The sequence below is a fragment of the Mytilus trossulus genome, chromosome 6, assembly GCF_036588685.1.
Source record: "Mytilus trossulus isolate FHL-02 chromosome 6, PNRI_Mtr1.1.1.hap1, whole genome shotgun sequence".
NCBI classification, from domain to species: domain Eukaryota; kingdom Metazoa; phylum Mollusca; class Bivalvia; order Mytilida; family Mytilidae; genus Mytilus; species Mytilus trossulus.
This window is the reverse complement of record NC_086378.1, coordinates 71,393,493-71,410,989: the sequence shown is the minus strand read 5'-3', so window position 1 is coordinate 71,410,989 and position 17,497 is coordinate 71,393,493. Positions and strand designations below refer to the sequence as shown.

The window sequence follows — 17,497 nt, the reverse complement described above, 5'->3', positions numbered from 1 at the left end:
AAAATGAAGGATAAAAAACTTAATTCAAATAGTTTGTGGTTGGGGGTCAAATTTATGCAAATTTTGTAAAAAATGACATCGATTTTACATATATCCTTATTGGTCAATCAATTTTCCCCAAATTAAGTTAAGAGGGGGGTAAGGGGGGTCAGTGAAAAAACTATATGAATTAAGTTTTTTATCCTCCATTGAACTTTTGATGTCGTCCCTTAATAACTTTCTGTACAGGTTTATGCAATAGTCATTTTAATTTTTTTAATTTTTTGATAGTAGAAAGTCATTGCTGTTATTTTTTTCTTGAATTCTCATTTGTTTTAAGCCTTTTTATGCTTGCTTTTATTTTCATGTTCAAATAAGTGGTCTTTCTGTTATAAGCCAGACTGTTTTTGTTTCTGTTGCATGAAGAATGGTGATGTGACATGTCAATGCAGAGAAATAATATTGATTAATTCAGATGAAATCACTTTTATTTACAATAATAGAAGAAGAACAAACTTAAATTGACATTATTTCAATTATTTTTTAGTAAATGTTTGACCTCATTGAAACTCTGAGAAGAAATAAAACATAAGTTTCATTCATTAACTCAAATTGAAATGAAATCTATGAATTTTATAATTTCTCAGTCAACCCTTTAGCCCCCAATCCGGCTTGTAGGCGTGATGGCGACAACCATTCTTTGATGGCCCATATGACCCCCCATACCTTTTTTGAATTGCCCAAGCTGAACTGTCATGATAGCAGGGACTTCAACCAAGCAGTTCATGGTCCATAAATCTTCTCATATGTCTGTTTATGAAAATATGGCACTTCAGAAGCCATTTAAGAGTTCAAAATCAGAAAAACGTGAAAAGTAGCCAAAATCAGGTGGGGTGTGCATCTTTTGATGGCCACTAAGTAACTGGTAGTGACTGTAGGTATAAACTGTTATCATAAATGCATGTATAGGTGGTACAGAAACACAACGAGGTATAATATGGCCATTAGGAATCTAGTCTGTAAAGTCTAGGGTACCGTTTTGTCAAAAATCAGTAAAAACAGACATTTTGGGAGATCTGACTTGACAATAATAATTCCCCAGCAAGACACTTAAGTCTCATATACTCCCAGTTAGCATGAATGGACTGCTGTTACTATAGGGCACTACTTGAATGACAAAGAAACACAGTCTTGTCAATGTTCACCTCTCAAGATCTTTTTAAAATCGGAAAATAGACTGAAAATTACCATTTTTCAGTGGGAGTGGGTTCAAACCCACAATACACTCATTGTCACTAACACTTAGGTACATTTTGATAACTAAATGATTTGATTTGTGATATTGACATCATCATACTTTAACTAGAATTTATTTAATAAGATAACTCCCTTCAAATTCCATTTGACCATGTCACATGTACTAACTCTCTATTTTCAGTATTTTGTACTATGCAGTTTACTTGGTCTAGCCTCCAGTAGTGTGTTTCTACAGATGAATTACATTGTAAAGCTTGTGTATATGTGTCTTGCCATGATAGCCTTTAATGTGACCTTTTATGTACATCCAGAGTTCAAACAATCAAAGTAAGTTTGTAAAGAAGTTTGTTGGAGTTATCATTCTTTGATGACAAAATTATATTTCTTGAAAATTATATTTTCCTTCAGCATAATCTGTTGCTAATCTTTTATTATTTTGATTGATATAACTCCAAAATTGTTATAGTCTATGATTTCCTTCTGGTCTTTGTACATTTTATACATCTGAATTTGATGGATGTGTTTATGTGGACGTGTTTTGTTTAATTGCTGTCTGTCATTCTGTCTAAACGCACCTTATGATAGGAATGTATGATAGCTCAAGTTCGTCTAAACATATCCTTGAACTGTTACAACATGTTACAGTCTGTGAAGATGGAGATATTGAATTTTGTGTTTTCAATTTACATGTCTGTGTCCAATTTCAAAAACAAATAAGAAAGAAATCTTCAGTCGTGAACATTTCTGTTTAAATCAATTTTTGTGGGAAGATGTTTAGTTAAAAGAGACCCTGACCATCTTTTTTATCCATTTTATTGTTAAATTATAGTTAAATTTCACATGATACAAGAATTGGCAAATACTTATACATATTTCTCTGATTACAGTGATGACAGTATGTTAACTGAGGCAGTAGCTGGTTCTGTCTATTTAGCAGTATTGTTTATAACACTGGTGTTTTTAGATAGACAGGTATGCATAGGTCCTTATCTTCCATAGATGATTTAAAGTTTATTATTTTTGTGCCTTTTAAAAGTGCTACATAGATTACATTTGAATTTCCAAAAAAAATACTACTATAGCAAATGAAATCAACAAATTTGATGACAGATTTTCACATGCAAGTTCTAAGCAGTCTATGGGAAACAACTCTGCAAATTTATTATGTAGAATTATAAGAATTTCTTGTAAATTTTTGTTTAAGGTATAATTTGTTGAAACCTGTAAGAATAAAAACATGGTTGTATTTAATACAGACTGAAAAATGAACATGTTAAAAGCATTTTTCAGTTGTTGTTTTTTTCTAACATGTAAAATATTTTGATTTTAAAGACTTGCAATTGCTCAAAACTAGACTAAGAATGAATTTTAAATGTAATTGTAATATGTCTTTTATTTATTTTTAAATCAAAGGTTGAATACACCAACAGACTTGATTTTGTGTGGAGTGAACAATGTATGAATGAAAAGAAAGAATTACAAGAAACATCAGCACTAAACGAAAAACTTCTACAAAATATATTACCCAAACATGTGGCTGACTACTTCCTGAAAGCATCTAAAGCACATGATGTAAGTCGATCTAATACATTATTTTTTATCAAATCTGAAGAAATGGAAAAGGGTTTTATGGTTTTATTATTTATTTTTATAATGAATATTTATTTGGTTATGGTTTATAATGATTTAAAGACTAATTTTGTTTTGTATGGTTATTTTAATTATTTATTTCAGTAAATTTAGATATTTATTTTTGAATATTTTAAAGATCAGGTCTAGTTATGTATTTCGCCTTAGGATTACCAAGGAAAGAGTTGGGTATGTTATTTGAAACCTGCAAAAACAATTCTGACTATATTTTAAGAAAATGATGAAACATCATCATGACTTCTTAAATGCATGATCCTTGCAAGGGCCCTTATCCAACCTCCCTACTTTTCAGCAAAAATTAAATATACAGGACAGAATTGCTGAAAGTCGTCGGGAACAAGTAAGTTTTGATTCCTGTCTTGTGTTGTTTGATCTAGTCCTGTTACATGTTCTAGTTAAAAAAAATGTAGTCTCATTATTCCAGCTTAAGATACTAAGTAAATTCTTAAAGAATTTTGAATTACACAAAAAAGAATTTTAACCTGGAAAATAATTATAGAGCAGGCCTTAAAATAAATTTTTATTCCTCTTTTCTTGTTTATTAGTTTTGATGTTGTCATTGCATGCTAAAATGTTATCTTAATTCATTATCTTAATGTTCAGTAAATGTTTAGTGATAATTTTGATAAATTTTACAATTTCTATCTATACCTTCTGAAAAGTGTGTATGAGTTGCCATTTTATCTGTTGGGCAATGTCTTTCAGTCAAGTCAAAACACATAGTTTGTGGTATTTCAGAATAACATAGGTAATTTTTGTCATACATGCAGGTAAGGAAATACATGTACTGGCATACAGGGCAATATGTACTGTAAATGAAATAAAAACAATTAATAAATGATTTAAATGAACATGTTCAATTGCAATTGACTACAAACAAATCTGTTTTTTAAGACTCCATAAAACAATTCAAAATATATTAATCATAATCAGATGTGCTTTTCCACATTTAATTTCCACATTTAATTTCAACATTAAATTTCCACATTTTATGTCTGTTTGTTGATGAAGACCAATGATTTGAATGTTTAATACACACATTTGAAAGGATTCGTCAATATGCTTTGTTTTAGGAGTTTCAGGCCAAGTAAAAGTAACAGAATGTTTATTTATTAAGCTGTTCATTTTGTTATTATAACAATATTGATAACAATTATTTATTTCTATATATTTTCAGGAGTTGTATAGTGAATATCATCCAGAAGTTTGTGTCATGTTTGCCTCCATACCAAATTTTAAAGATTTCTATCAACAAAGTGCTGCAAACAAAAATGGAATTGAATGCATACGAGTGCTAAATGAAATTATTACAGAATTTGATCAGGTATAAATCTGATTTATCATGCATGTGAAAGATCATTGCTACAACCAGCTGTAAAATTAAACACCCAAAAATTAAACAACAGTCGCATACACAATGATTGCCATTGCTTAGAACTGCTGTGATGTGAAGCCATATTTATATCAGGAATTATCATTATTCGTACTATTGAAGTAATATAGATTCTATCACTGCATCGAGTGTAATATAATAGTTATGCACTCCAGACAGTTAAATTTTCAAATTTAAAAGGCGAGGCTTGCCCAAGCGTTTTAAATATTTAAAATTTTACTGTCGAGAGTGGATAAATATTGTATTACACGAGATTTGGTGGTGGAATCTGTTTCTCGAATGATTTTCTAACAGTATGCAGACAAACTTATTCCTTCTTTTCGAATGATTTGCAAGAGTTGTGTTCTTTCTTTGTGACGTCATCAGACATGGTTGCCTTTTTTGATGCCGTCACAATAGAACATTTTAACCAATGAACTACTGATATCAAACGAATCACATGTTGATTATTTTTTTTTATACAATTGGTGCAGAAAGGGATAAATTGACGAAGAATTAGAGAAATATTTGTTCACATGTCAGCCATCTTTTATCAATGTCTGTGCTGATCTGAAACCAATCTGGATCTGCCACTGATACTGCTTAATGTAAAAAGATATTTTATGTAACTAAGTAAACAAACAAAAACAACAACATAATACATAATACATAAGCAAGTTACTTAAATTATTAAAAGTGTAAATAATCATGGTAGTTAAATTAATTTTTGGGGAATTATTACTTGAATGCCACTACATAAATATATTGTATAATCATACCTATAATATTTGTTTTTTTATGCAACATATAATAGACCCAAGTCTGTTATAGGTTGTAAACTGATGACCATTCTTCTGTGCATCTGTCCATAATTTACAATTTCATATTGCATGTAATCAACTTCTGTTTTGACACATGGTGACATTGATCTAGAACTTTTTAAGTATAACCCTTGACTGTACATCAGTCCCATTTTTGTTTCCACATTCTAACTTAAGTTTTCTTCATTCAAATTTTAGAAAACTCATATATAATACTTAGAACCAAAAATAGCAGATAGAGTTTCAGTAGTGAGCCACTTCATCAGGTTTTTAAGCTCACCTGGCCCGAAGGGCCAAGTGAGCTTATGCCATCACTTGACGTCCATCGTCGTTGTCCGTCGTCTGTCGTCGTCCGTCGTCGTCGTCTGTCGTCGTAAACTATTTCAAGAATCTTCTCCTCTGAAACTACTGGGCCAAATACTTCCAAATTTTAACTGAATGTTCCTTATGGTATCTAGTTTATAAATTGTATCCGAAGTTTTGATCTATCAACAAACATGGTCGCCATTGCTAAAAATAGAACATAGGGGTCAAAAGCAGTTTTTGGCTTATAACTCAAAAACCAAAGCATTTAGAGCAAATCTGACATGGGGTAATATTGTTTATCAGGTGAAGATCTATCTGCCCTGAAATTTTCAGATGAATCAGACAACCCGTTGTTGGGTTGCTGCCCCTGAATTGGTAATTTTAAGGAAATTTTGCTGTTTTTGGTTATTATCTTGAATATTATTATAGATAGAGATAAACTGTAAACAGCAATAATGTTCAGCAAAGTAAGATTTACAAATAAGTCCACATGACCGAAATGGTCAGTTGACCCCTGTAGGAGTTATTGCCCTTTATAGTCAATTTTTAACCATTTTTTCGTAAATCTTAGTAATCTTTTACAAAAATCTTCCCCTCTGAAACTACTGGGCAAAATACTTACAAACTTTAACTGAATGTTCCTTAGGGTATATAGATTATAAATTGTATCCGAAGTTTTGATCTATCAACAAACATGGTTGCCATTGCTAAGAATAGAACATAGGGGTCAAATGCAGTTTTTGGCTTATAACTCAAAAACCAAAGCATTTAGAGCAAATCTGACATTATACAATATTGTTTATCAGGTCAAGATCTATCTGCCCTGAAATTTTCAGATGAATCAGACAACCCGTTGTTGGGTTGCTTTCCCTGAATTGATAATTTTAAGGAAATTTTGCTGTTTTTGTTTATTATCTTGAATATTATTATAGATGGAGATAAACTGTAAACAGCAATAATGTTCAACAAAGTAAGATCTTCAAATAAGTCAATTTGACCAAAATTGTCAATTGACCCCTTAAGGAGTTATTGCCCTTTAAAGACTTTTTTCACAATTTGTTCATCATGACTTGCTTTAAAAAATCTTCTCCTTTGAAACTGCTGTATCAATTTCAGCCAAACTTAGGCTAAATGAGTTTCAGAGTATCTAGTATAAATTTTATATTTTATTTCCTTGTATGTTAAGAAACATAGCTCCTATGGCTAAAATAGAACATAGGAGAAAATGATTATTTTTTTTGGCTTTTGAAGAAAATAGGACGATCCAAAGAACATTTAAATAAATTGAAAAGCCAAAATAATCATTGATGAGAGATTTAACCAAAAGAATTAAGGTGAGCGATTCAGGCTCTTGAGAGCCTCTTGTTTCATTTTCTATGTTATGGTCTGCAAAAACATATAAAATTATAATTTTGTGTCACATGTTTGAATTGTAAATTTTTCTTTTGTAGTTACTTTCTTTGAGAGATTTTGCTAGTGTAGAGAAGATAAAGACAATAGCCAGTACTTATATGGCAGTAACTGGTTTGAAAACCCCTAAAGCAGTACGAGTGTTACGTAGAATTAACAGTAAACCCTTCACAGAGTACAGAAGCAACATCATTATTATGACTAACTTTGCATTAAAAATGATGACCTGTCTTGAGGAAATAAACAAACATTGTTTCAATGATTTTAGATTGAGAGTTGGTAAGTTCTTATAGACTTTGTGAATGAACTTTATATTTCAGTAGTATATATATAAACTTGTATAGAAATAAGGAGATTTTGTCTGATTGGGAGTAAGATATCTTTTTAATTTTTAGTAAGGATAAACACAAATTTTGACCAATTAATGCTATATTTTCATCCTCTGTTAATTGCTGTTGTTGATATTTTGACATCCATGGTACACATGTTGACCTCTTTATGTCTAAGTTTTGTTGTTGCCTCATCAAAATATACCTACATCACCTCTAATTCATTTAAGGTGGTATCTAACACTACAGGGAGATAACTCTGTAAAGTCAGCTTAACGTTTTAATTACATTGTGTTGTAAAAGGAATATTATCTCAATGATCAAAATTGGTGTTTGTCAAACTGCTATGTAACCAGTGTAATTTTTCTGACAAAACATTTGGTTCTAGATTTTTAAATTTTTTATATTTTAGTTGAAGTGTCAAAGTAAATACTTTGACAAAATTCTATGAAAATTAAACAAGCCAAATTTATTTAAGTGAAAGTTTTGGGTACCACCTTAAAACAGCAAAAACATAGTAAAATTATACACATAGAAACTTAATGCTGTACAATGTGTTATTACTTGAAGGTTTGAATCATGGTGCTGTGACCGCTGGTGTAATTGGTGCAAGGAAGCCTCAATATGATATCTGGGGAGATACGGTCAATGTGGCCAGCAGAATGGACAGTTGTGGTCAGATGTGTAAAATACAGGTATGTCAATTATATTTTAAAACAATATGTATGAATTAAAATTAGATTAGTAGACAGTTAATGATGATTGAGAAATAGAAAACTGTCCTAAATGGGAGATAACTCATATTATCCTACAAGAAGATGAGAGTAATGGAAGATATTTTAATACTTATTTTGTTGAAATCATTTTTATGGATTGAATAAATTATTCGTTTATCTTATATAGGGGAAATATTTACCTTGTTTCATATTTAACTTACTTTAGAAGACACTAAGGAGATAACTGTATTATATTTTGAGATTGGTCTATATTAAATGTAGGTTCGTGGTCTGTATTTTGAGATTGGTCTATATTAAATGTAGGTTCATGGTCTGTATTTGGAGATTGGCCTTTATTAAATGTAGGTTCATGGTCTGTATTTTGAGATTGACCTATATTAAATGTAGGTTCATGGTAATAAAAGGATTTTACTTATTGACATCAAGGCCGTACACCTTGGTGACATATGGCAGAGACATGTTAACATACATTTCCATTAGTAAAGTCAAGTTTTATTTGGGCCAATGCAAAATTATACAAAAATTTTTTTTTTTGGTCCTTATTTCAGTTTTAGCAATTAATAATCTAATAAATCTATTAAATTTATAGTGGTGGCTTTACTCTAAATTACAAACAGGATAATTTTTTTGTGTCTATATCAAATTAGATCAATCAAAACAACAAAATTGCCTTTGGATAATTATTCTTTGATAATTATTTTAAAATTGAGTTATTTCCCCTGTGCATAGTTCATATAAATACTGGATTGTGTGAGGTTTTTTTGGTACGCTTGTGTTTGTTTTTTTAAATAAAGATCAATAGAATGTGGCAAAATATTACAGGTATAATATTTATTCCATTATCAACTTGAGATTTTTGTTCTACAAGTTAAAATATTTTTTTTTTTTTATTCCAGGTTCCAGAGAAAACTGCTGAAGTACTTATAGAAGAAGGATTTGATTGTCAGTACAAAGGCATTACACAAGTTAAGGGAAAGCAGCCGATGACCACATACTTTGTCTTGTATAAGTCAGAACCTTTATGATATTCAAGGTCAAAGGTTCAAGAATATATTGAACTTTGATATAGGTATGACAAGGTGAGAGGTCATGATCTGTATACATCAGAACCTTTATGATATTCAAGGTCAAAGCTTCAAGAATTTCTGCAAATTAAACTGTGATATAGGTATGACCAGGTGAGAGGTCATGATCTTTGCCAGGTCAAAGGTGATAACTGTGTCAGAGGATTAGAATTCCAACAAACTTAACATCAGGGATATGTTGATATTATTAGTGCCAAATAAAATGATGATATTTTTATGTAGATGTCATGGGGATGATAACTGTTTTGCAAAGTTTAAAACATTTTATATTAACAATGTCAACGAAGAACAGCTAGTTGACCACATCAAGAAAATAGACATGACTACAGCTGTAAACAAATCAGATAAAAATCAGATGAAATTTTTTAACTCTAAGTTAATTTTCTAACAAGTAGAATTAAGATTAGTTGATGTCTAACATGACAGATGTAAACACCTTATCGCTATTAGCCTACTCGGCCAGTGACCCGGCCGCTTGACCTTTTGACGCATACAACAATCACTTTTCCATTGTGGCGTCAGATATTTTGGTTTATGACATCAAAATTTTACGGGAACCTGTGTGATATCCAGTAATGGCGGACAAATAGCGATAAGGTGTATTGTATGGAAGGATTTGTCTGGAATATGTTGGAAATATTATATCATCTTCAATTTTTTTTATGATTTTGTGTGAGAGAGTTTACTAAATTACTTTTTAAGATCTAAGACCCAAGTGGCATTTGACAATTTATTTTAAGCCAGAAGATTCTTAGCATGGACAGTACTGAAAATTCATACTGTTTTAAAAGAAGCATAAACTTTGTAAAGCATTCCAGTTACATTTTGTTTCTGTAACGTACCAGTGTGTGTATTGCTTCATAAGTGATTTGTTATTGAGTTTGAATTTGTTAATATGTAAATTTAAGGTAAAGATAATGTAATCAAAGTAAAAACAACTTTGGATATTTCACAGTAAGTTTAAAAACATTTGTTAACTACCTCTTAGAATAATACTAGATTTTGTGTTTACATCTATATTCCAATATTATACCCTTATGCAGACCATTTTGTTACACAATCTAATTGGTTACTGAACAATTATTCAAAGAGACTGCAGAAAATATTTGCCATTTAGCAGACTAATGTTTAGCTAGCAGCAAATCAAATTTCATACATTTTGTTGTTTTTTGTGTTTTAAATTTGAAATCCTGAATCGATATTGAATAATCCAAAGTATTGCACAGAAAACATATATAAATAGTTTGTCAATATTTCTAAATTATATTGTGCTGAATTTCATACTTGGCCTGTTTGCACAAAAGGCTATATATACTGGCTTATATTTTGGTAATCAGCAAACAGTTGAGTAAAAAATTTGGTACCAGTTTTGTGAAATCAACTCCTGCTAAAATTTTTAACTGTTTAACCTAGTGCACCTATTACGTAGCTGTTAAACTATTTTGCCCCCTTTTATTTATCCATAAATGTAAATGCTGAAAAATAGACATGTTAATATTTTTAGAAAAATTCTGTGCAATTTGTGTCTTTGATCCATTTGAAACACTTTCATTTAATGAATGTATAATTTTATGATCTTTTATATTTTCATATGGATGTTTTGTTTTAACTTTTTTTGTGCATTTATAAATGATAATCTATTTTTATATATATGCGTACTATATGCATTTTTTAAAATCATTTCAGTAGTTAAAATATGAAGTCATTCTAATAAGATAATAAGGAGATCTTCTTCTTTTTTTTTCATTTTAAAGCTTTTTATTCCTCTTCAGTACAAGATGATATTTCAGTTTTAATATAGTTCACTGCTAATGTCAACCATTTAAAAAAAAAAAATCATTCCATAAGAATTAAGCAAACTGAATTAAGTGTAATGTTCAATAAACATTATATACAAGTTTTGGGAATCATCCAGAGGCCTCTGTGGCTGAGTGGTTAAGTAGTTCATCCATTATATCACTTGAAGTTGAATCTCAATTTAACAGTCCATAACAGTTTTGTCCAACACTGAGGTTTTGCATTGAAATCCAACAGGTGGCAGGTCATTCTACTCCAATCTTAATTGACTTGGACGGTCAGTTTTCTTGCTGATGGTTGTGGTTCCAACATTTTCACCAATTAAAGCTGACCTCCAAAATTGAGTAAATATGAATGGAAGTGATGTTAAACACCACCAATCAATAAGTCAAGAATTTTCTGAAACCATGCATCATATGCAGTTTCGAAATGCTTTTTACATATAATTTACAAGTTAAGAAACCCTTACAATTTTCATAGATATAAGCAGTTTATTTAGCCCCCTGGCTAGAATGTTACAGAAGAGAGTTAATATGGGTTATGACACTCTTGAGTTAAATAATTATATTTCAATCTGAATCCCTCAACTTTAAAAGACTTTGATAGTTATGTCCAAACCTCTCTTGGTGATTCATGAAGGAAGTTTTTATGGTCAGGTTTTGTTCAATAATGATACTTAAGAAATCAGCCTTAAATACAATCAATTAGTAGTGATTTTGAGGGTGTGTATTACATACAAACCGTTTGAGGTAAAATAATTTTAATAATGTTTGTTCACAGTGATGTCAAATTATGATACAACCAATTTGAGGTAAAAGAATTTGAATAATGTTTGTTCTCAGTGATGTCAAAATATGATAATAAAATGGGGAGAAAAACAAATGCTTAATGAAGATAAACAATGGGTGCAGTAGCTTAATGACGTATGTTTAAAGAAAAATTTAAATCTAAATTCTGTGGTTTAAATTTAGTGACGCCATTCTTAAGTACTGCATATTTGATACTTTGCTTGAAAAAATGAGTTAAACAAACAAGTTGAATGTTTTCTGGTAGCCCCATATATCATTGTCTGAATATTTGTCCAATCAGTCATTTAATTCTACAGACTACCAATTAACCTGAACTTATTACAGAATTAACCTGAACTTATTACAGGAGAATATTCTGTAAATGATAATGAAAGGTAAAGGTTAATTAGTGTTTATAATTATATATGTAAATTCTAGTCATCTTATGCATATTCATGAAAAACATTGCAAAAACTTTATGTCAAAAACAATTTCCAGAAACACTTTGGGACATATCTTGTACTTTTAACACATGGAAAGTGCAATATAAAACTAAATACAGATTTTTAAAAAATAAACTAAATGCAGATTTAAAAAAATACCTGCAGAATTCAATTTGATTGATATATCTGTAATAAATTGAAGTTTAAGGTTGTACATGTATAAGTTTATTTGATTAACAATTATACTTGTGATGGTACTAATTAATGTTATTGTGTCTGTCCTTTTTTATTTTATACTGGTGCTTTTAAAAGTTAGTTTTGTTACACATTTGAAGTCTTGCAATGAATTAAAGATATCATAATGTCTCTTAATGTTTCTTGTTTATTATTATTTATAATTCCATTATAACATAGTAATTTTTATAGATTTACAAGGATAGCATTCCATCTATGTGTTTTTATGTCATATTATTGTTTGATATCATTAGAGCAATTGTCCAAAAGATATTTACTAAGTCAGAATTAGTTATTTTAATTGAGTTTTTGTTGTTTATTTATTACATGAGTCAAGATCAAATAAATTAATGTTTATGAATATAAAAAAGTTCATTTTTGTTTGTTTTATAATTAAAATTGAGAATGGAAATGGGGAATGTGTCAAAGAGACAACAACCTGACCATAGAAAAAAATAACGGCAGAAGGTCATCAACAGGTCTTCAATGTAGCGAGAAATTCCGGCACCCGGAGGCGTTCTTCTGCTGGCCCCTTAACAAATATATACTAGTTTAGTGATAACGAACGCCATACTTATTTCCAAATTGTACACAAGAAACTAAAATTAAAATGATACAAGACTAACAAAGGCCAGAGGCTCCTGACTTGGGACAGGCACAAAAATACACAGTACATAATTGTTTAAACCAGTTTGAATCAGCATTTGAAACATTTTCTTCAAAACTCAAGATAAGTTTTTGCCACATTTAGTTATTCTTGGTATAGTAATAGTTCTTCAAGATTAATGTAAAGCCGTTCCTGTGTATAGTTGAAAATACTGATTGATAGCAAACAGTTCTTGAGTATAGAAATAATTCCAAAATTGAGTCAAACTTTTTCTGAGTAAAGTCATAATTCCTGCTCCGTGTCAAACTTTTCTGAGTAATGTCATAACTCCTGCTCAATGTGAACCAATTCCTAGGCATAGCCATAATTCAAATTAACTATTTTTTAAATCCTGATTGGTGTCGAACTATTCCCGAGTAAAGTCATAATTACTGAATCAAGTCAACTACCAGTACTTCTTAATGCTTGTTGGTGGCAAACTTGACCTGATTATTGTCAGGATTACTGAATCAAGTCAACTACCAGTACTTCTTATTGCTTGTTGGTGGCAAACTTTACCTGATTATAGTCATAATCACTGAATCAAGTCAACTACCAGTACATCTTAATGCTTGTTGGTGGCAAACTTTACCTGAGTATAGTCATAATCACTGAATCAAGGCAACTACCAGTACTTCTTAATGCTTGTTGGTGGCAAACTTTACCTGAGTATAGTCATAATTTCTGAATCAAGTCAACTACCAGTACTTCTTAATGCTTGTTGGTGGCAGACTTTACCTAAGTATAGTCATAATTTCTGAATCAAGTCAACTACCAGTACTTCTTTATGCTTGTTGGTGGCAAACTTTACCTGAGTATAGTCAGGATTACTGAATCAAGTCAACTACCAGTACTTCTTATTGCTTGTTGGTGGCAAACTTTACCTGAGTATAGTCATAATTTCTGAATCAAGTCAACTACCAGTACTTCTTAATGCTTGTTGGTGGCAGACTTTACCTAAGTATAGTCATAATTTCTGAATCAAGTCAACTACCAGTACTTCTTTATGCTTGTTGGTGGCAAACTTTACCTGAGTATAGTCAGGATTACTGAATCAAGTCAACTACCAGTACTTCTTATTGCTTGTTGGTGGCAAACTTTACCTGAGTATAGTCATAATTTCTGAATCAAGTCAACTACCAGTACTTCTTAATGCTTGTTGGTGGCAGACTTTACCTGAGTATAGTCATAATCACTGAACCAAGTCAACTACCAGTACTTCTTAATGCTAGTTGGTGGCAGACTTTACCTGAGTATAGTTATAATTCCTGTTCGATGTTAATCAATTTCTAGGTAAAGTAATAATTTTCTAAATCATGACAAAAATCTTAGAGGTACTTATACAGAAATCAATATAATGTGTGCATGTCTTTATCTCCACAGTTGCATGTGAACTGTAAACCACACGTAAGTATCATACCTGAAAAAAAGATCAAGATGGCATCAAACTTGTAATATCTGCTGATTATTTCTGCATTTATTTTCATCAAGGAACACCATAAAACAGATTATACGTTGCATTATATCCGGAGGTCTCATAAGCACTGCTCCGTCAGACCATCATCATGGATTGGAATGATGCTCAAAAATTTATTTAAAAAAAAATACCAATACCGCTAACTCCCAGGAAAATTCCAAACGGAGTCCCTTATCAAATAGCAAAATCATTAGGAGTTAAAGAGATATTGGTTTATGTAACAATAAATGGTAGCTTTAATCATTTTATTTGGGGGCGGGAATATCTCTTTTGCCATATATATGAATAACATAAAGTGCAAATTTACTTCACGGAATCAATGACACACACAAAGGACATCTAGCGGTTGTTTTACTTCTTGATGTCATTGAAAGTTCTATATAGGTCTATAGAACAAATGACTAAGTCCTTGCTTACAGCAAGGGTGTACATAATCTTGTTTTGTTGATACTAATACATACTACACAGTACTTTAACTAAACAAAATGATACAAACGATTGTGTAAATACTTTATAATACAATGTGTTGCTACTTTCTGTTTGTTGGTAGATTATAGATATGAACATAGGATTCCAAAAACGGTCCTTCAATCCAAAATTGAGTTTTTATGGGTTAATAATTTATTTAAATCTTGAGGAATTTCTTCGGATTAATTGTTCCATATTCAGTAGATAAAAGAGGGACGAAAGATACTAGAGCGATAGTTAAACTCATAAATCGAAAATAAGCTGACAACGCCAGTAACTTTTGGTTGTCAATATGTTAGACACCAACACAAGGAAGCTCATTGATAACAAAAAGGAAACAATTATATTTTGAATGCCCGAACTATCTTTTTGACAGTAGAACGGAAAAAATAACCTTTTTGATTTTTTGAACTTCCTTCCGTAAGCCGTTGGAATAGTTGAAAAAAGGATTAACAAAATTACCAAACTTCCAGGCCTATAGGTAAATTCGAAAAATTTCCAAAGAAAATGGTGGATTAAACCTGGTTTTGTAACCGGCTTACCACCATCCCACCCACCTGTATGACAGTTGTTTATTGTTGACAAAATTGTGTGAGCAGCAGATACAGATATGATAGGTTAACGTGACAATAATGTAGATCCCGCACCCACAATTGTGAAAATAACATGATAAAGTAAACAGATTTAACATGACATCTATATATGATATCTCAAGATTTAAACATTCTTCATTTTTTAAAGTTCATCTTGTTTTTGTACGTACATATGCGGTCTATGTGAAACGATAAACAATTAATACATAAACCTCAAAGGGCATACGTGCGAACTATACTACAATGGTAATTCATCTCTTCACATATACCTAATTTCTAACCTTGCTCTCTTTTTTAATTTAAGTCATAATTCCGTACTCGTTTCGTTCTATCAACTTTTAGGAGACAACTAAAGTTATATACCTCCTCCCCGCCGCACATAATTTTTTTATGTGGGGGATTCGGTGAGGGAGGGTTAATATAGGAATCACCATCAGTCTCCATCTGACCTATCTTGCGCATAACTTTTCTACTATCATTAATCAGACTTGGTATGCAGTATACATAATTGGCTGCGGTTGTATCAAATACTACAGTCAGATCACTCTGACTTTGACTTGACTTTTGATACCTATGATAGTTAATCAAGGTACCTATAATTTGATACGCGCGTTTCGTCTACATACATACTTATCAGTGACAAACAGATTAAAACAGTATAAAGTTGAAGAGAATTAAAGACCAAAATTTCAAAAGGTTGTATTAAACACGGCCAATATAATCTATGCCAGGAATGAGAAAATAAATCATACTTTTGCCAACAGTAAATCTATGAAAATGACCACATACTTGATATCCATGTCAACACTAAAGTGCTGACTACTGGGCTAGTGATACACTCCAGGACTAAACGTTCACCAGCAGTGGCATCTACCCAGTGGTGAAAATAGTTATCAAAGGTACCAGGCTTATAATTTGATACGCCAGAACAATATTATTCAATTGCTATGGCACTTCGATACAATCCCATTGCTTTTTAATTATATCCATATTGGGGTTAATAAACGTAACAGTATTATACCGCTATTCAAAAGTCACTATTCAATTAAGGAAAAACAAATCCGGATTACAAAGTAAAATCGAGGGAAACACATCAACTATAAGATGAAAGCAACAAGAGAACAGACACACTAAAGGGCTACAATAAAAAAAACTACAATGCAACATACATAAAAACGAACTATTACATGCCACCTGCCTTATTCCTGACTTTTTGGGACAATATGATGGATTGAACCTGGTTTTGTAGCTAGCCAAATCGCGCGCTTTATGGCAATGTTAAATATACCGCTAAAATGACAACATTACATGACAAGAATGCAGTAAAAGTAAATGCAAGAAAACTCAGGACAGTGCAAAGCATAAGTAAACAGAATAACAGTAAATTTCAACATGTTAACCACAGAATAACAACGAACCTAAAATAGATTCTGGACATAACATTATAATATAATATTGAACTGTGTGTAACACGAATGTATCAACCCCACAAAAAGTGACGTCACAGGTAAGTTTCATAAAATTAGTTATTAATCAGTATAAGTTTTGTTATTGTGTTATTTTGTGTATTTTATAACAATTACAAGAATATCCATGAAGAAATGTGTTAGTAATTGTGCAACTATCGAACATTTTCGGCTTTTCTTCCAAATGAAACAGTGTAAAACAAATTAATCCTTTAAACTAGAATCATTGTATGAACTGTTGTAATCAACTGAGATGTTCCTGTAATGACAGTTTTATTTTTTAGACATTAAACAAATGGTAATAAGACATAGAGGTTATGGTATGGACGGCATTGTTCTTGTTTAATAGATATATTGTTACACCCTCCTTATATTGCGCCATTCCCTTATAGCTAAGGCAGTTAGTAATATTAGTTAATATACTTTGCCTGCAGCTACTTATTTACATAATTTGGCATTTGAAAATTAAAACCAGACGAGCAACATTTTATTTTAAACATGCAAATATCAACTACATGTATTTATGAATATAAATGAGTCATACATTTGGTTAAATTATTTATACAGATCATGTACAAGTTCATCACATTTATTCCGTTATATCAATCTACAGCGAAATGTTATCCATATGGTAGACAC

General features: G+C 31.1%; 1 protein-coding gene across 5 annotated transcripts in view; it reads left to right on the top strand.

Moving 5' to 3' along the window:
* Positions 1-11,420, top strand: part of LOC134721795 (adenylate cyclase type 2-like) — a 68,048-nt gene extending 56,628 nt beyond the window's left edge. For 4 of the 5 annotated variants that reach the window (XM_063585018.1, XM_063585015.1, XM_063585016.1 and 1 more), the window contains 8 exons: positions 1,418-1,563; positions 2,124-2,208; positions 2,650-2,808; positions 3,179-3,226; positions 4,064-4,210; positions 6,837-7,074; positions 7,695-7,819; positions 8,758-11,420. In XM_063585018.1, coding sequence (XP_063441088.1) covers positions 1,418-1,563; positions 2,124-2,208; positions 2,650-2,808; positions 3,179-3,226; positions 4,064-4,210; positions 6,837-7,074; positions 7,695-7,819; positions 8,758-8,886 — 1,077 coding nt within the window. In that variant the 3' untranslated portion in view covers positions 8,887-11,420. The remainder of the gene's footprint in view (positions 1-1,417; positions 1,564-2,123; positions 2,209-2,649; positions 2,809-3,178; positions 3,227-4,063; positions 4,211-6,836; positions 7,075-7,694; positions 7,820-8,757) is intronic. The other variant, XM_063585019.1, reaches the window with a different exon arrangement.
* Positions 11,421-17,497: the final 6,077 nt, after the last annotated feature.